Raw genomic sequence first — 19,538 nt, forward strand, 5'->3', positions numbered from 1 at the left:
CTCCGGCCTATCGCCGCCCTTCCCAGTAACGATAGGTGCATAAGAATAAAGACTGAAGGTCCACAAGGTAGTTGAATTTGAACTTGCATAAACTTTACTTAACGGCTTGCGGTACATCCACAGAGTAGTAACAGTCTCAATCAAACAGTCTCCATATACCTCAATGACTGACAGATGCTGCGGACCTTGACTTTAGATAATAGTCTCTGAATTCAGGGTATTTTGCGAAGATCCGTCCGGATTTAGGGGATAGATAAGGTCCGGTGGTCTTGCAGAGTGTTTAGGGATTGATACACTCACAATTTGGAATAGATCCGCTGTCGCCACAAGGCTAAGGCCTAGACTCACTGATGACAGCAGTGCAGATCCTTTCTCATCAACAGCCAAGAACCAAGAGAGAGATTAATGGCCGCCATGCCCTTATATGGGCAGGGGGCGTTTTGATTGGTCCAGCCATCTGTCACTCACCGTCACAAAGGAAATGAGTGCATTACGTCACAAGGGCCTCCAAAGGTCCTCAAACAGAAATACCATAGAGTTCACCTGATCACGTGACTCGCAGGTCCTGCTACGCTTCTCACAAGTAATTAACTATTTATATACATTTTATTCAGTTAAACTTCCACAAATAAGGAGCATATGACTAGAGCAATGACTATAGGGGTGGACTATACAAAAGGACCCCGACGTCCTAAGGACTCTGGCTATGGGGACCTATAAACAGGTACCGTATAGGATGCGGTACCGGGACACCACAGTAACAACATCTGTCCTGAACCAAACACCCCGCTGCCACCACATTGGCACAGTTGCCATTATGTAACACCTGAGTGTGAAGCAGACTTGGAGTCATATTTAGCTGAAATCCAATTTAGATCTTTACAATGCAAACTTATCAATGCAAAATAGGATACAAAGAAATGGGACGCGTCCATGTAGCACATTCAGCTGGACATCTATAAAAAACCAACAAAAACAAAGAAGTAGTACACCATATAGCGCACACCCAATCAAGTGCAAGAATCTTTATTAGAAAAAATACATACAGCATGTCTAATCAGACAAAACCCCATAAAAACATTTAAAAAAGGCATAAACATGCCCACCCACAACAGGGAGAGGACCCTCGGACCCTCCCCCAGTACACCTGTATATATTAATATAAACACTACCTCCACACATATATATAAAAGCCTAAACCATGACTCTATGCAATTACATGTGCCTGAATATAGATTGTAGCTACCACAGCCTCACTGTCAAAATACAGTTATTCAATATACGACCTGATAGTCAATAGTCCCACAATATAGTCCCACAATAGTCCCACAATATGTCTCAGACAGGGAGCTGGGAAATGCAAGAATCAGAGGCAGTGAAATGAATAATCCTCTAACAGGTGTCCTGAACCCCACACGTTCTGTCACCTATGGGTGACATCCTCAGGGGTGTTTTATATACCGTATTTTTCGCCGTATAAGACGCACTTTTTCTTCCCCAAAACTGGGGGGAAAAAGTCGGTGCGTCTTATACGGCGAATACACCCCTATCGCGGCGGTCCCTGCGGCCATCAACGGCCGGGACCCGCGGCTAATACAGGACATCACCGATCGCGGTGATGCCCTGTATTAACCCTTCAGATGCGGCGATCAAAGCTGACCACCGCGTCTGAAGGGAAAGTGACACTAACCCGGCTGTTCAGTCGGAGGGACCTTACCTGCCTCCTCGGTGTCTTCTCCGTTCAGGGATCCCCTGTATGGCCGGCACTCTCCTTCCTCGTCATCACGTCGTCGCCTACGTGCGTAACGACGTGATGGCGGCGATGGAGAGCGAAGATACCCGGCCGGCAGCAGAGACGTTCCGGAGCGACGGGGACATGGCGACAGCGATGGAGCGACATCCAGGGCAGTGGTGACAGCCAACGGCTGTCCTGGCATGCTGGGAGTTGTAGTTTTGCAACATCTGGAGGTCCGCAGGTTGAAGACCACTATTGGGTTCAAAATCTTTATTTTTTTAGATTTTGCACCTATAAATTGGGTGCTTCTTATACGCCGGTGCGTCCTATAGGGCGAAAAATACGGTATATAATAACAACCTTGAGGAGTGCGGACAAAGTCCGTGTGAACATAGCCTTACTCTTCATTCATTCAGACTTCATTGTCTGGGATGGATGTGGAGAGCAGGAACTTTATTAACTTTTATGTGCTATAAGGGGGCGTTCACATGCTCTTTGTTTTTTGCGGGTTTTCCGCTGCGTATTTGAAAGGGGCGGGCTCTTCTCGGCTGTCCATAGCAGATTGTCCGCGGCGGAAAATCCGTCGCAGTCCCTATTGACTTCAATGGGGCTTGCGGCAAATTTTCTGCAGCGTAAATTCCTCCATGGAAAATCTGCTGCGGATAGCCGAGAAGAGCCCACACCCTTTCAAATACGCAGCGGAAAACCCGCAAAAACAAAGAGCGTGTGAACGCACCCTTATAGAACATTACAGGACTTTTTTGTTCCTGAATTCTGCCCATACACAGGATATTGTAGCTGATCGACCAATAACTCAGTACCTGGTTCTGTCTTACATATCAGCAAACACAATGTACACCAAGCAGCCATAACTTTAAAACCACTTGCTTAAAGGGGTATTCCAGGCAAAAACTTTTTTTTATATATCAACTGGCTCCGGAAAGTTAAACAGATTTGTAAATTACTTCTATTAAAAAATCTTAATTCTTCCAATAGTTATTAGCTTCTGAAGTTTTCTGTCTAACTGCTCAATGATGATGTCACGTCACGGGAGCTGTGCATGATGGGAGAATATCCCTTGCATGATGGGAGAATATCCCCATAGGAGCTGGACAGCTCCCGGGACGTGAGTCATCAGAAAGCAGTTAGACAGAAAACAGTAACTCAACTTCAGAAGCTAATAACTATTGGAAGGATTAAGATTTTTTAATTGAAGTAATTTAAAAATCTGTTTAACTTTCCGGAGCCAATTGATATATAAAAAAAAGTTTTTGCCTGGAATACCCCTTTAACATTGAGAAGGTGCTCCTTGTGCTGGAAAAACAGCTTAGACCCCATTATACATGGACTCCGCAACACCTCTGGTAGTAACCTGTGATATCTGGCACGGAAACCTTTATATCCAGTAAGCTGGCGGGTGGGGGCTTCTTGGATTTGACTTGTTTTCCAGCACATCCCACAGATGCTGTAGACCATTAAAGGTGCAGTTGCCCATAGCAACCAATCAGATCGCTTCTTTCATTTTTAAAGATTTTGAAAAATACAAGATGCGATCTGATTGGTTGCTAAGGGCAACTGGTCAACTTTTACTCTGCACGGGTTTTGATAAATCTTCCCCTATATGATTTCATACTTTACTATTGTCGCTAGTATTGCGTAAATTACTTCTATTAGAAAATCGTAACCCTTTCGGTACTTATCAGCTGCTGTTTGCTACAGAGGAAGTTCTTTTCTTTTTGAATTTCTTCTGTCTGACCACAGTGCTCTCTGCTGACACCTCTCTGTCTCAGGAACTGTCCAGAGCAGGAGAGGTTTGCTATGGAGATTTGCTCCTGCTCTGGACAGTTCCTAAAAACGACAGAGGTGTCAGCAGAGTGCACTGTGGTCAGACAGAAAAGAAATTCAAAAAGAAAAGAACTTCCTGTGGACCATACAGCAGCTGACAAGTACTGGAAGGTTTAAGATTTTTAAACAGAAGTAATTTGCTAATTTGCTTAACTTCCTGGCACCATTTGATTTTCAAAACATTCTTTTCCACCGGAGTACCCCTTTAATACCGGAATCTACTACAGTTCTGCTGAACCAGACTTATATCCCCATAGAATGGTCTCCAAACTATGGACCTCCAGATGTTGCAAAACTACAACTCCAAGCATTGCCGGACAGCCGTTGGCTGTCCGGCAATGCTTGGAGTTGTAGTTTTGCAACATCTCGAGTTCCACAATTTGGAGACCTCTATGGTAAGTCCTGTTTAGAAGTGTCAGTCAAGGTATTTTGGCCACAGGACAGTGGCCTTAATCCCAGTATAGAGCAAGACATCTGTATTTCTCTGGTTTAGGATGCGTTCACACGCTATTACTAGCAGCGGGTTTCACACAGCGGGAAACCTGCTGCGAGTTACACTACCATTGATTTGAACGGGTCCACAGACAGTCCGCAATAGTGTCAGATTTGCGGACTGTCCACGGACCCATTTAAATCAATGGTAGCGTAACTCACAGCGGGTCTCCCGCAGCGGCAAACTCGCAGCTAGCTACTAGCGTGTGAACGCACCCTTAGGCTGGGTTCACACCACGTTTTTCAAATACGGTTACCGTATACGGTTTTCCACTAAAAAACGTATGGCAAAAACCGTATGCAACCGTATACAACCGTATGACTCCAAATTAAAACGTATACGGTTTTTCCCCGTATACGGTTCCAAAACATACGTACGGTTCTATCCGTTTGCATCAATTTTTGCCAACTGTTTTGCTATTTTGTTGGAATTAGTTTTCCAGCAATTTAATAAAGCTACTATTGTTCTATTGAAATTCCAATCTGCGCATGTGTCAACTCCAAAAACAGATTAGAAAAACCGTGTGCAACCGTATTCTGAAATTCTGTGTACGGTTCTCATAGACAACAATGTTTAAAGAACCGCATACGGTTCGCATACGGTTTTCCAACCGGAGGCAAAAACGTGGTCGACAGCGTTTTTGCCTACGGTTGAAAAATCAGCAAAACCGTATCTGAGGCAAAACGGATGCAACCGTACACAACATTTGGAATACGGTTTACTATGCATTCTCTATGCATACAGTTTCGGATAGGGTCGTATACGTTTTTTTGCGGAAAACTGAATACGGTTACCGTATTTGAAAAACGTGGTGTGAACCCAGCCTTACTCTTATATTGAGCACAGGTTATAATGGTCAGGTGGACCATGTGGATCATTCCTGACCAGTAAGGCTATGTTCACACCATGGAATATCCACACAGAAAATCTCCTTGCAGACACTTTGGAGACTGCGGGCTCCGGCATAACATGCACTAGGACTGCACAGGAATGAATCCTGTTAAATTCAACGGGACTCTGCTGCAGCGGAATTCCGCATGGAAATTCCGACGTGTGAACATAGCCTAAAAGTTTATTTTTCGGATATGGACTTGGGACTGTATGGTGGACTTAGGACTGTTCTTTTGGGGGTGGAGGTGAGTGCTGTTAATGAGGAGGCAGGGTGGGCTAGGGGTGGGAAACAGGGTTTGTGTTTTTTCTGTATGAAAATGTTAACATTTTATTTAAAAAAAAACATCTGATTAAAAAAAAACAAAAAAACATTCTACATTACAGATGCAGAATTATAAAGCCGGTGTCCATGGTTTGCAGAACAGACTGTTCTGTATCTTGGTGATATCCCTTCATTGGTTTAACTAGTTTGCTGTCCACAAATCTTTATCCATGCTGTCTCGTACTACAATGTCTGCACGATCCTAGCCCCGATTGGCGCTGGCCGCATTTGGAACCTCCAGACAGAACTTTTTATTTTTAACCTAGCCTTAGGGTGGCACACTGCACGTATAGGTGTTTAAAATAATGCCTACCTATCCATCCCAGAACTTTATTTGAGCTGGTTGTACAGAATAAAAAAAAAACATGGCTGGTTTCTTCCAGAAACAGCACCACACATTTCCTCAGGATGTCTGAGGTATTTCAGCTCCACTAAAACAAATGGGAATAAGGTGCAATACCTCACCCAAACTCTAGATAGGTTTTTGTGAAAAAAAGAAAGCAGCTATGTTTTGTTAAAGGGGGACCTTCAGTGGAAAAACATTTTTTTTTTTTTTTACTTATCAGCTGCTGTATACTACAGAAGAAGTTCTTTTCTTTTTGAATTTCTTTTCTGTCTGACCACAGTGCTCTCTGCTGACACCTCTGTCCATTTTAGGAACTGTCCAGAGCAGAAGCAAATCCCTATAGAAAACCTATCCTGCGCTGGACAGTTCCTGACATGGAATAGACATTAGCTGATACTGATATATTTACCTAATTCTTATGGGAAGATCAGATTTCACTGTTTAAAAAAAATTGAATCATTTCGTGGTACTAAACTTTCCCATGAGTTAAAACTTTCTGCGGCAAATCAAACAATTATTGTGGGTTTTTCATTTCAACAACACCCAGTCTATCCCACTCCGCCTCTGCAATTCCATGAATAAACATGTGGGTGGATTCCGACGCTCAGCAGTCTGTGCTCCCATTTCATCAGATGAACAATGGGTTATTCACTCGGTTTTAGACAAGTGTTATTCTTTATCATTATGTATCGTTTGTTTTATGTTAACTAGAAGACTTCATGTAGATTCTACCACCGTGCTCCCTCTAAGGGTACATTCACATGGGCCGCATTGTCACATGGAAACATTCTACGAGCTGTCACCATGAACTGCTTCGCCAAGTAGTCTTTGGCTACATGGCTACTACAGGTAGAACAAGCTGAAAGAACCTGTGTCACTCATATACATCAAGTAGCTAAAAACTCTGTGGTAGCCCTTGGGGGGTGTATGGTAGTTGGGGAGTTGTTTCAGTAGATGAGGGGTTAATGTTAACCCTATAGTTCGTGACGCCAGGCTGCGGTAATTCTCCGGCCTATCGCCGCCCTTCCCAGTAACGATAGGTGCATGCATAAAATGACTGAAGGTCCACAAGGTACTTGAACTTGAATAACTTTACTTAAATGCTTGCGGTACATCCAATGAACAGTAACAGTCTCAGGAATACAGTCTCTATCTATTGCAATGACTGACAGTTGTTGCGGACCTTGACTTCTCATAAAAGTCTCTGAATTAGGGAATATTGCGAAGATCCGTCCGGATTTAGGGGATAAATAAGGTCCGGTGATCTTGCAGAGTGTTTAGGGATTGACACACTCACAATTTAGCAGATATCAGCTGTCGCCGCAAGGCTCAGGCCTAAACTCACTGATGACAGCAGCACAGATCCTTTCTCGTCAACAGCCAAGAACAGCCCACAAGGAATGAGAGTGAGCAATGGCCGCTGCTCCCTTATATGGGCAAGGGCAGGGCCGCTTTTACTGGTCCAATCAACTGTCACTCACCGTTACAAGCAGTGATGGGATATAAACGTCACAGGGGCCTACAAAGGTCCTTAAGCATAAAACCATAGAGTTCACCCGGTCACGTGACCCGCAGGTCCTGTTCCGCTATGCATAGGTAATTGCCCAGGGCCCCCATATCCAAAAGGGCCCCCTGAACTCTAGGAACATTACTGCATTTTACCACGATTTGCGCAAAATCGCGGCAAAAATTATGCAGTTTTATGCATATTGCAGCAGACTAAAGTAATGTGATAGTGACCCTGTGGGAACCCGGGCTTCAGAGAAGCCACAGAGCAGAATTGAAACTCACACTGTATGGTAAAGGACCTTCCGAATGATGTAATCGCAGGTCCTTTACTATACAGTGTACATAGAGGAGGAGGAGGGGGTAATAGGGAAAAGCATGGGGGGAGGGGGCTGTGAGGAAGGTGGGGGGACCAGTACATGTGATGAGGGGCATATAAACTGTATATAGGGGGTAAAGTTTGCAATATATGGGGGTATAGGTAGCAGTATATGGGGAGCATAGGAAGCAGAGTATAATGGGAGAAGGGGGCATAAGGAGCAGTATATGTGATAGGGGGTCATAGGGAGCAGTAAATATGTGATAGGGGGTCATAGGGAGCAGTATATATGTGATAGGAGGTCACAGGGAGCAGTATATATGTGATAGAAGGTCATAGGGAGCAGTATATTTGTGAAATACGGGGTCATACAGAACAGTATGTGTGAGATAGGAGGTCATAGGGAGCAGTATATATGTGAAATACGGGGTCATACAGAATAGTATATGTGAGATAGGGGGACATACATAGCAGTATATGGGAGATAGGGGACATATGCAGCATTATATGTGAGATAGGGAACATACGGAGCAGTATATGTGAGATAGGGGTCATATGGAGCAGTATATGTGAGACATGGGGTCATACAGAAAACTATGTATTAGAGAGGGCCATGGGGAGCAATGTGTGGAGGGAGGAGGGTCTTTTGGTCCGGTCTGAGGTCTGTACACCAAAGGTCATCACAATACACAGAATATCTGATCGGTGAGACCAGACCCCTGGGACCACCACCGATCATGAGGAGAGAGGTCCCTTGTTCCCCAAATGAATGGAGCAGCAGCACATGATCACCTGCAGCTCCATTTGTTCTCTATGGGACTTATAAACATTGCTGATCGCTGCACTCACATGTATGGAGATCCCATAGAGAATGAATGGAATAACATCGGTTCATGTGCTGTTGCTTTAATCACCCAGGGGTTCCAGTGGTCGGATCCTACCTATTAGATTTTTACACTGTCCCCTAGGTATGCTGTAGACATGGTAATGGGGCAGCAGCAAGCAAAGCAGGTTGTCCGTGTAAAGGATGGGGGTTGTGTTACTATAGAGTTTTGGGTAGACTGCAGAAGGGGCCACAGATGTCTTGGTATAGTCTTTAGTCATCAGGAGACATCATCATATTTGCCTGGGCTGGATGGAAAAGAGAACATATACAATCAGAGAAGACGCCCCATGTGGTCACTGGATTTAATAGTCCTGTAAGCTGTGACTGCTTCTGATCAAGTGAGAGCTGCTCTAACATGGCCACAATAAAGGAATGTTTTAGGGTCTGATTTATTTTAATGGTTAAAGTGCAACTGTCGCATAAAAATAAGTCCATAACCATCAGCACAGCCTACGAGCTGATCACTGATATACTGCAGCCTACAAGCTGATCACTGGTATACTGCAGCCTACGAGCTGATCACTGGTATACTACAGCCTACGAGCTGATCACTGGTATACTACAGCCTACGAGCTGATCACTGGTATACTGTAAGCTGTGACTGCTTCTGATCAAGTGAGAGCTGCTCTAACATGGCCACAATACAGGAATGTTTTAGGGTCTGATTTATTTTAATGGTTAAAGTGCAACTGTCGCATAAAAATAAGTCCATAACCATCAGCACAGCCTACGAGCTGATCACTGATATACTGCAGCCTACAAGCTGATCACTGGTATACTGCAGCCTACGAGCTGATCACTGGTATACTACAGCCTACGAGCTGATCACTGGTATACTGCGGCCTACGAGCTGATCACTGGTATAATGCAACCTATGAGCTGATCTCTGGTATACTGCAGCCTACGAGCTGATCACTGGTATACTGCGGCCTACGAGCTGATCACTGGTATACTGCGGCCTATGAGCTGATCACTGGTATACTGCAGCCTACGAGCTGATCATTGGTATACTGCAGCCTACGAGCTGATCACTGGTATACTGCAACCTATGAGCTGATCTCTGGTATACTGCAGCCTACGAGCTGATCACTGGTATACTGCAGCCTATGAGCTGATCACTGGTATACCGCAGAATAGGAACTAATCACTGGTATAATGCAGCCTATGAGCTGATCACTGGTATACTGCAGCCTACGAGTTGATCACCGATATACTGAAGCCTACGAGCTGATCACTGGTATACTGCAGCCTACGAGCTGATCACTGGTATACCGCAGAATAGGAACTAATCACTGGTATAATGCAGCCTATGAGCTGATCACTGGTATACTGCAGCCTACGAGTTGATCACCGATATACTGCAGCCTACGAGCTGATCACTGGTATACTGCAGCCTACGAGCTGATCACTGGTATACTGCGGCCTAAGAGCGTATCACTGATATACTGCGGCCTATGAGCTGATCACTGATATACTGCAGCCTATGAGCTGATCACTGGTATACTGCAGCCTACGAGCTGATCACTGGTATACTGCAGCCTACGAGCTGATCACTGGTATACTGCAGCCTACTAGCTGATCACTGGTATACTGCGGCCTACGAGCTGATCACTGGTATACTGCGGCCTAAGAGCTTATCACTGGTATATTGCAGCCTACGAGCTGAATCACTCGTATACTGCGGCCTACGAGCTGATCACTTGTATACTGCAGCCTACGAGCTGATCGCTGGTATACTGCGGCCTACGAGCTGATCACTGGTATACTGCGGCCTAAGAGCTGATCACTGGTATACTGCAGCCTACAAGCTTATCACTGGTATAAAGCGGCCTATGAGGTGATCACTGATATACTGTGGCCTACGAGCTGGTCACTGGTATAATGCAGCCTACGACCTGATCACTAGTATACAGCAGCCTACGAGCTGATCACTGGTATACTGCACCCTACGAGCTGATCACAGGTATACTGCGGCCTACGAGCCGATCACTGGTATACTGTAAGCTGTGACTGCTTCTGATCAAGTGAGAGCTGCTCTAACATGGCCACAATACAGGAATGTTTTAGGGTCTGATTTATTTTAATGGTTAAAGTGCAACTGTCGCATAAAAATAAGTCCATAACCATCAGCACAGCCTACGAGCTGATCACTGATATACTGCAGCCTACAAGCTGATCACTGGTATACTGCAGCCTACAAGCTGATCACTGGTATAATGCAGCCTACGAGCTGATCACTGGTATACTGCGGCCTACGAGCTGACCACTGGTATACTGCGGCCTACGAGCTGATCACTGGTATACTGCGGCCTATGAGCTGATCACTGGTATACTGCAGCCTACGAGCTGATCACTGGTATACTGCAGCCTACGAGCTGATCACTGGTATACTGCAACCTATGAGCTGATCTCTGGTATACTGCAGCCTACGAGCTGATCACTGGTATACTGTGGCCTACGAGCTGATCACTGGTATACCGCAGAATAGGAACTAATAACTGGTATAATGCAGCCTATGAGCTGATCACTGGTATACTGCAGCCTACGAGTTGATCACCGATATACTGCAGCCTACGAGCTGATCACTGGTATACTGCAGCCTAAGAGCTGATCACTGATATACTGCGGCCTAAGAGCATATCACTGGTATACTGCGGCCTATGAGCTGATCACTGATATACTGCAGCCTATGAGCTGATCACTGGTATACTGCAGCCTACGAGCTGATCACTGGTATACTGCAGCCTACGAGCTGATCACTGGTATACTGCAGCCTACGAGCTGATCACTGGTATACTGCGGCCTAAGAGCTTATCACTGGTATATTGCAGCCTACGAGCTGAATCACTGGTATACTGCGGCCTACGAGCTGATCACTTGTATACTGCAGCCTACGAGCTGATCACTGCCATACTGCGGCCTACGAGCTGATCACTGGTATACTGCAGCCTAAGAGCTGATCACTGGTATACTGCAGCCTACAAGCTTATCACTGGTATAAAGCGGCCTACGAGGTGATCACTGATATACTGTGGCCTACGAGCTGGTCACTGGTATAATGCAGCCTACAACCTGATCACTAGTATACAGCAGCCTACGAGCTGATCACTGGTATACTGCACCCTACGAGCTGATCACAGGTATATTGCGGCCTACAAGCCGATCACTGGTATACTGCAGTCTACGAGCTGATCACTGGTATACTGCAGCCTACGAGGTGATCACTGGTATACGGCAGCCTACGAGCTAATAACTGGTATACTGCGGCCTACGAGCTAATCACTGGTATAATGCAGCTACGAGCTGATCACTAGTATACTGTAGCCTACGAGCTGATCACTGGTATACTGCAGCCTACAATCTGATCACTGGTATACTGCAGCCTACGAGCTGATCACTGGTATACTGCAGCCTACGAGCTGATCACTGGTATACTGCGGCCTACGAGCTGATCACTGGTATACTGCAGACTACGAGCTGATCACTGGTATACTGCGGCCTACGAGCTGATCACTGGTATACTGCAGCCATCTCTCTGTTTTGGCACTTTGTGTCTTCTATGCTGTAAAAATTACTTTTACCCACAGTTGCCAAAAGTCAGAGAGGAGTGGCCAGGGATCTACAATGCCCCGGGCTGCCAAGCCTCTCTTCTCTGGAATCACAGCACTGCCCCAGTCTGACTGGCACGCAGCTCTGTTTCTTTCTCAGTAAGTGAGCGGTGCTGGGGAGGTGCTGTGATGTCGGAAAAGAGATTGCAGATCCCTGATTACGCCTCTCTGCCTTTTGACAACTGTAGATAAATGTCATTTTTACAGAATAGAAGACAAGTAGTGCCAAAACACATGTATGGCTGCAGTATACCAGTGATCGGCTTGTGCTGTGCTGACAGGTTATTGACCTATTTTTATGTGACAGTTGCGCTTTAAACAAAAAGTTTTCACTATGGGGGAGATTTATGAAAGCCTATATAGAGGATGCTATTCTCATTTTTAAAGAGGCCTCTGATCGGTTTCTGTGGGCAACTCCACCACTGATCCTCTGCACAGGTTTTCATAAATCTTCCCCTATATAGCTTAGATTTGGACCCTATAATGTATTTGTGTTATGGCCTTCAGCTGTGATGCAGCACAATTCAACATGGTGATCTTTGGTCATGGGCCCCATTTTTATTTTTGCCCAGGGCCACACTTAGTCTAAAACCGGCCCTGGACAGAAGCAACCTCCATTGCAGTTAAAGGAGAACTTTAGCTACTTTAAGCAACTTTAATGTACCTTCCTCCGCTCCCCTGGTGCAACCAATATCATCATCCCATCCTTCAGCTTTTCTTCAGGCATTTGGTGCCCTACTCGTCAAACTTTGACTCAGCTAATCACCGGTGGCAGCGATGTCCCGCCTCGACCGGTAAAAGGCTGAGTGGCAGTGGGATATAACAGACACGGGCACCAGAAAGAAAGCCAGATCCATTACATGACACTGCTGTTCAGCCTATCACAGCAATGGTGGGGCATCACTGTGGCCAGTGATTAGCTGAGCCGCAGTTTGAAGTGTTGGGCACCAAAAGCCTAAAGAAGGTTGGAAGACAGGACAGAGATATCAGTGGTACTGAGGGAGCAGCAGAAGGTAAGTTCTCCTTTAAGAAGAAAATACCATATTGGCAACCAGATGAATATCTCCTGAAAGGCTGCATCGATAACCTGGTAAGAAGCATTAGAAACAGGATCGCCATCATCTACCTGTATATTCAGGTTAGTGTAGGTGACCCTAATGTCATTTTCACTTTAGGGCTGGCCAAATATATGGGCACTGTCAGATACAAAAAGGTTTAATATGTTGTAAATCATTGCAAAACAATAAGTTTTGCAATTGCTTTCATCTGAAAATTTTCACTAATTCATGCCGAAAAAAACTGTCAAAAAAATTCCCCCCTGCCTGCTTGGACACATACCAGTCCGGCCGTGTCCAGCTGTCATCACCTACATCATGGACACAGGTGGTGATTGACAGGGCTGCATGTATGCTTGCCCCCGGCCCTCACTCTGCCTGTGTAAGCGCGTAGCCAGGAGAGAGGACAGGGTAAGGAAAGATCTGCACTGCCTGTGTGGTGAAAATTCCTGCTTCCCTCCAGATTCGGTCAGCTATGAGGGAAGCAGCAGTTTTCACCACCCCGGAGCTCCACAACAGCTGGTGCAGCTTCGGGGTCCGCTCCGCACATTATACAGCCCTCTCTCCACCAGCCACTGCTAATGTTGCCACCAGCCGCTGCCACTCACATGTCCGCCTGCTGAGTTGCTCACATGCCTGCCGCCAACTCCCAGCATGCCCTGACTGTGGACATTCTGGGAGTTGTAGTAATGTTAAGTTCGGGCAGATGCCTACTCACATCTCCCCTGGAATTAGCAGAACTACAACTCCTAGCATGCCCTGACATTGAGGACATGCTGGGAGTTGTAGTTTTGCTAATGCTAGGGGAGATGTGAGCAGACAGCATACTGAGGGAGGGGGCAGAGACCTGCACAGTGAGGCCTTGGAGAGGAATTTAAGCAAGTGAGCTACAATAAAAGCGTAATAAAAAAAAAATAATAAAGATGCTAGACACGTAAACATTTGATGTACATGGTCAGGATTAGGTAACTGAGTAATATATAAAAAAAAAAAAACATTTTTTGTTGGATCTGACGGGTACGCTTTAAGGCCTTCAGGGCTAAGAGATTTGTTCATGAAAGCTTTCCAACTTTTTTTTACTTTACCGTATAATGTTATTATTTTAGAATTCCAAGGCCTTATTGTCAGTGTTACACCTGTAAGGTTCCGACTTTGTAAGGACCCTGACTGCCATGGTACCACTTTGGCACCCCCAATGACATTGTGAGTAAACCAATGGGCTGACAGATGTAGTCTCGCTCACTCTCTCTCTGTACATGCTGTAGTCCCTATTGACTGTGGTATGTAAAGTGTTAAACAGCTAAGCCTCTGGGCTTTTCCTGGTTCTATTACAGCAGGATCCTGGCTGTCAGTGAAGTGGATTTGGCGAGGCTACAGTTTCCTGCACAGCAGATGGCCAGGAGTGCTGATGTGTAGGGAAAGACTGTAAAGGGACCCCAGCGCTGCTTAAGAGCATAGTAAAGACTGTGGGGAATGTTGGCAAACAGAACTCACCGTGCAGAAAGTGATGACATTTCTGTGGTGGGAAACCCCTTCATCTTGTGCCCCCTGTATTTAGTTTGGTTACTTTTACATACATACATACACATGAGAGTTATATTCTTTGCAACATATATCATTGACCATAGGTCCAAAAGAAAAGACTCCTGGGATCCGCAAATATCGCAAGAACTAGCAAATTGACCTTAAAGGGGTACTCCCCTGGAAAACATATTTTTAAATCACCTGGTACCAGAAAGTTAAAGAGATTTGTAAATTTCTTCTATTTAAAAATCTTCACCTTTCTGTACTTATCATCTGCTGTATACTACAGAAGAAGTTCTTTGATTTGTATGTCTGAACACAGTGCTCACTGCTGACACCTCTGTCCGTGTCAGGAACTGTGCAGAGCAGGAGCAAATCCCCATAGAAAACCTATCCTACTCCGGACAGTTCCTAAAATGGACAGACGTGTCAGGAGAGAGCACTGTGGTCAGGTAGAAAGGGAATTCAAAAAGAAAAGGACTTCCTGTGGAGCATACAGCAGCTGATAAGTACTGGAAGGATTTAGATTTTTAAATAGAAGTCATTTACAAATCTGTTTAACTTTCTGGCACCAGTTGATTTAAAGAAAAATGTTTTCCAGGGAAGTACCCCCCTTTAAAGAAAGAGTCCACTTGACTGTTTTCTTTAAATTTTCTGCCATTAAAATAATAATCTTTAACTTACCTCCCACCGCTCCCAGATACCTGTCTCCCGTCCTCTGGCCCCAATCTTTTTCCTGGTTTTGGGGCCTGACACTTCACACTATGGCCGCAGTGATATCCTGCTTCGGCAGGTGATAGGTTGAGCAGCAGCGTCATGCAATGGGCTAACGCCCCGCCTTTGTTTTGGTGCCCTGTTCCCTTACATCAGACGGCCGCTCAGCCTATGACTGGCCGAGGTGGGACATCTCTGCATACGGTAATTAGCTGAGCCTCAGGGAGACCATTTAAAGAAACATAAAAACATAGGGCCCCAAAAATAGAAAGAAGACCAGGGTCGGAGAACAGGAGACTTATTCTGGCAGCACTGGGGGATGCGGTAGGTGGTAAGTAAAAGTTTATTATTTTTATTGTGGCAGCCTGGGCATATAGGATAAATAAAAAAAAATTGCATAGGTACCCCTTTAATGTCTAAATATTTCCATTTAATTTCTAGTTTTGCAGTGTTCTCCATCCTGTTTCCAGCTGTTTCAAAACTAAACTCCCTACGTGCCCTGGCAGCCAATGGCTAAATTATTGTATCACATTTAGTATAAAATATTGTATTGAGCAAAGTAGTGAATAAAGTTTACTTGGCTGTACCTTGGAATTCCAATTTCCCAGTGTATAATGCAGATAAAAGAAGTTCAACAGTACAGTTCTTTCTAAATCCATACATCCTCGTGATGTTATTTTCCCCAGTATATTAGCAGGCTAGAATTATTTTCCATCTGAACGATCATGTGCATAAAATGTTAATTAAAACACTGACTACGAAGGTAGAAAACATGCACTCAGCCCCAGCATGTGGGAGCTAATAGCTTTATTAGTATTCAAGGAAAACTACGTCTTCTCCTGTGCTCCAGCACAACAATAAAATGACAAGTTAGACAAACTAACAGATACTCAAAAGAGATACATTCTTCAACAAACGTAAGTTGCGTTCTGGCAGCTTAACCCTTCCCTACAGTTTACTGCTAGCGGGAAATGTAATAATAACAAAATCCAGGGTAAGAAAATCACATCTGCACTCACCTGTTTAAATTCACTTTATTTCATCATCTTCAAAGAACTGAAAAGCCGGCCTTGGTGGCATCGGGAAACAAAAAATGCAACAGCCGACGTTGTGCGGCTGGGCGGCAACAAACTGGTTTTGCGGGTATTCTGCTTCCTCTGGCCTCCAGAGGAGGCCAGAGGAAGCGGAATACCCGCAAAACCAGGAGGCCAGAGGAAGCGGAATACCCGCAAAACCAGTTTGTTGCCGCCTAGCCGCACAGCGGCGGCTGTTGCATTTTTTGTTTCCCGATCCCACCAAGGCCGGCTTTTTAGTTCTTTGAAGATGAGGAAATAAAGTGAATTTAAACAGGTGAGTGCAGATGTGATTTTCTAACCCTGGATTCTGTTTGGATGTCTTTGCTCCACGTGCATCTCGCACCCCTGTCCTCTGGACATTACTCTCCCCTCATGTGACCACTGTTCTTGCTCTATGAATTAACGTTGAGTGGTGCCATCCCATCTCTCCTCTACTGCCTCCGTAATAATAACAAAACCTGCAAAGGTGTTGATGCCTCTAAATCCTCCTAAAGTCTATCATCACCTACGCCTAATATGTGCAATAAGCTATTTATAGTTTGACTTTACCACAGACTAACCCACCCATTATCTCCATATACATGCAGAGTAGCAGGGTTAATATATATATATTTTTTGACAGCACATTGATCAAATTAAAGGAGTTATCTGTGACTACAGAAATGATGGCCTATCCTGGGATAGATTTAGGGGCGGTAAAACTCATGGCCTTCATGTCGCTCAACCACATTGCCAAAAGGAGGTCCGGTGAGGGGCACACGTAAATGTTCATGTATTCTCAATGTGGCTGCATATGTCTCTGACAACAAAAGGGTCGGCAGTTGAAATATTGGGATGCACCATACACGTAAGTGAGTCGCCTGATCACCCCACAGGTGGCAAACTTTGGACTAAAGTATATGGAGACCTTTAGATAAACTCTAGTTATGGAACACATGATCACTCTTACAGCTGCACCCATGAGATGCCATGTACACAACAAGATAAGGGTCTAGTTATGGGACACATGACTCTTACAACTGCACACATGAAATGCCATTCGTGCAACAAGACAAGGTCTAGTTATAGGACACATGGTCACTCTTACAACTATACACATGAGATACCAAGCATGCAACAAGATGAGGTCTAGTTATGGGACACCCTATCCCTGTTATAACTGTACACATGATATACCATGAATGCAACATTGTGCCACTCCAATGAATGAGCTGTAGAATTTAATGTGAAAGATAAATAAAGTATGTGAGTCAGAATTTTGGCATCATTTGTGCCATAAAAAAACAAAACTGGCACTTGTGTTATTAGGCACAATGTCAAAAATAATTAGCCACAAATAATAGAGATGTGTGCCATGTTTGACGAAGGGGCTGGGCTTAGCAGAAAATGGGTGTGGTTTTCCCACATAAAGGGACATAGCTTAAATATAACAAGAACATTTTGGCACACATTTGTGGTTTAAAAGTAAGCCAATTTTAAAGTGTTCTAAAACTTAGACAAGATACTTTTAAAGATAGACCACATTTAGAAACAGCCAGAGAAACAGTTAAGAATTGGGTGAACTCTAAGACTATCTAGTATAAGTTGAAACTGTCTAAGAAAGACAATTTTTATTTATCTCCCCCTTTTTTTTATGGCTCTAGACCTGGCTGGCACCATCCTATGTGTTTTACGTAAATGTCATACTGTTTAGAAATTGATTTTATAATTGTCAATAACAAAAAAGAGCATACATGCACTCACCGCCGGGACGGTATCAGCGCGTCCGGGAGTTTACGGGGTCATGCAGAGACAAAGTGGAGCGCGTTTAGAGGCAATGCCAGCCGTTTCGTACAATACTTTATGGTGAAGCTCCATGTTTGATGTCGATTGGGTCATATGGTGAAATATAGCATTTTACAATATTTTTGTGTAACTTTTTGCTGTTTTTCATCTACTTTTTACGGTACTAAAAACTCAACTCTTTTTTCTGATGGTTTTCAGGTAACTAGGGTTATAAAACTTTATCTGTCAATAAGTCTAAGCCGGTTTGCAGCAACATTATGCCAACTTTACAAGTAATCAATGCAGACAGTTTTCTGTAGAAAATGTAATGACTATACCATAGTTATTGTAGTGCTTTTATCATTTGTAGAATTGTTCTTATTTTCTTCTGCCATTATTTCTTGTTTATACATATCTTTCATTTTGTTTTGACCTGTAGGATCATAGCAGAAACAACTACCCTCCCACGTACCCTGGGTGAGCTGCAGCTGTATCGAGTTCTACAGAGAGCCAACTTATTAGGTTATTATGATACCTTCATCCAGCAGGGAGGTGATGATGTTCAGCAGTTATGTGAGGCTGGAGAAGAAGAATTCTTGGAAATTATGTCTTTGGTTGGCATGGCTACAAAGCCACTCCACGTCAGACGGCTGCAAAAGGCCTTACGAGATTGGGCTACTAATCCAGGACTATTTAACCAGCCCCCATTGAACAGCGTCCCTCTCAGTGCCAGTATACCATTGTTTAAGATATCAGAAACAATGGGCAGAGTAGCCCGACCATGCAATGGACATGTTGGTAACATCGAAACTTTAAACAAAGGAATTAGTGGTTTTGTTCTTCCAGAACAACAAGACCAGCTTGGTAAAAGATCTCCTTCCCAACTAGATAACAGGCCATGGACAGTGCAAGTGTCTCCAGAACTAAATGAAGGAGATGATGAAGATGTTGATGATGATGAAGATGGGAGAGGAACTCAATATGCAACAGCAGGTGAAAGATTAGATCCTGAGCTGGCACATGTGATCTCTGAAAGCGTTGAGAGGCTAATGAAAGGCTTACCGCGGGGAGATATAACTGAGGCGCGATCCATGCTGAAAATAAACAAAAAATTGGGACGATCACTAGGCCATATCTTTCAGATCCCAGAGGGAGGGCCAAAAAAAGAAAGGGAGATTCGAAGACACAGTGCTATTTATGGAAGAAGTGACTCGAAGAGGCGGGAAGGAAAGAGACTCACTCTGCATGAGGTCAGCAAGCTCATTTGCTTCCACTGCAAAATTTCACAGGAAATAAATAATGCTTATATATGTCACTCAGTCATGCAGATGTTTTACATGCTTTTTATGTGGAATAAAAAAAGACTTCAAGGAGAAACCAGGATTTTCGGCGCTGACCATAGAGAAGGTATCGGAGCCCAGGTAAAGGAAAGAGGTTTATTAGCAACGCGTTTC

At 44.4% G+C, this 19,538-nt stretch overlaps 1 protein-coding gene across 3 annotated transcripts in view; it reads left to right on the plus strand.

Moving 5' to 3' along the window:
• Positions 1-19,538, plus strand: part of NAB2 (NGFI-A binding protein 2) — a 38,987-nt gene that overhangs the window by 4,407 nt on the left and 15,042 nt on the right. For all 3 annotated transcript variants that reach the window (XM_056562514.1, XM_056562515.1, XM_056562516.1), the window contains exon 2: positions 18,524-19,334. In XM_056562514.1, coding sequence (XP_056418489.1) covers positions 18,524-19,334 — 811 coding nt within the window. The remainder of the gene's footprint in view (positions 1-18,523; positions 19,335-19,538) is intronic.

Source organism: Hyla sarda, chromosome 2 (genome assembly GCF_029499605.1).
Source record: "Hyla sarda isolate aHylSar1 chromosome 2, aHylSar1.hap1, whole genome shotgun sequence".
Taxonomy (NCBI): Eukaryota; Metazoa; Chordata; class Amphibia; order Anura; family Hylidae; genus Hyla; species Hyla sarda.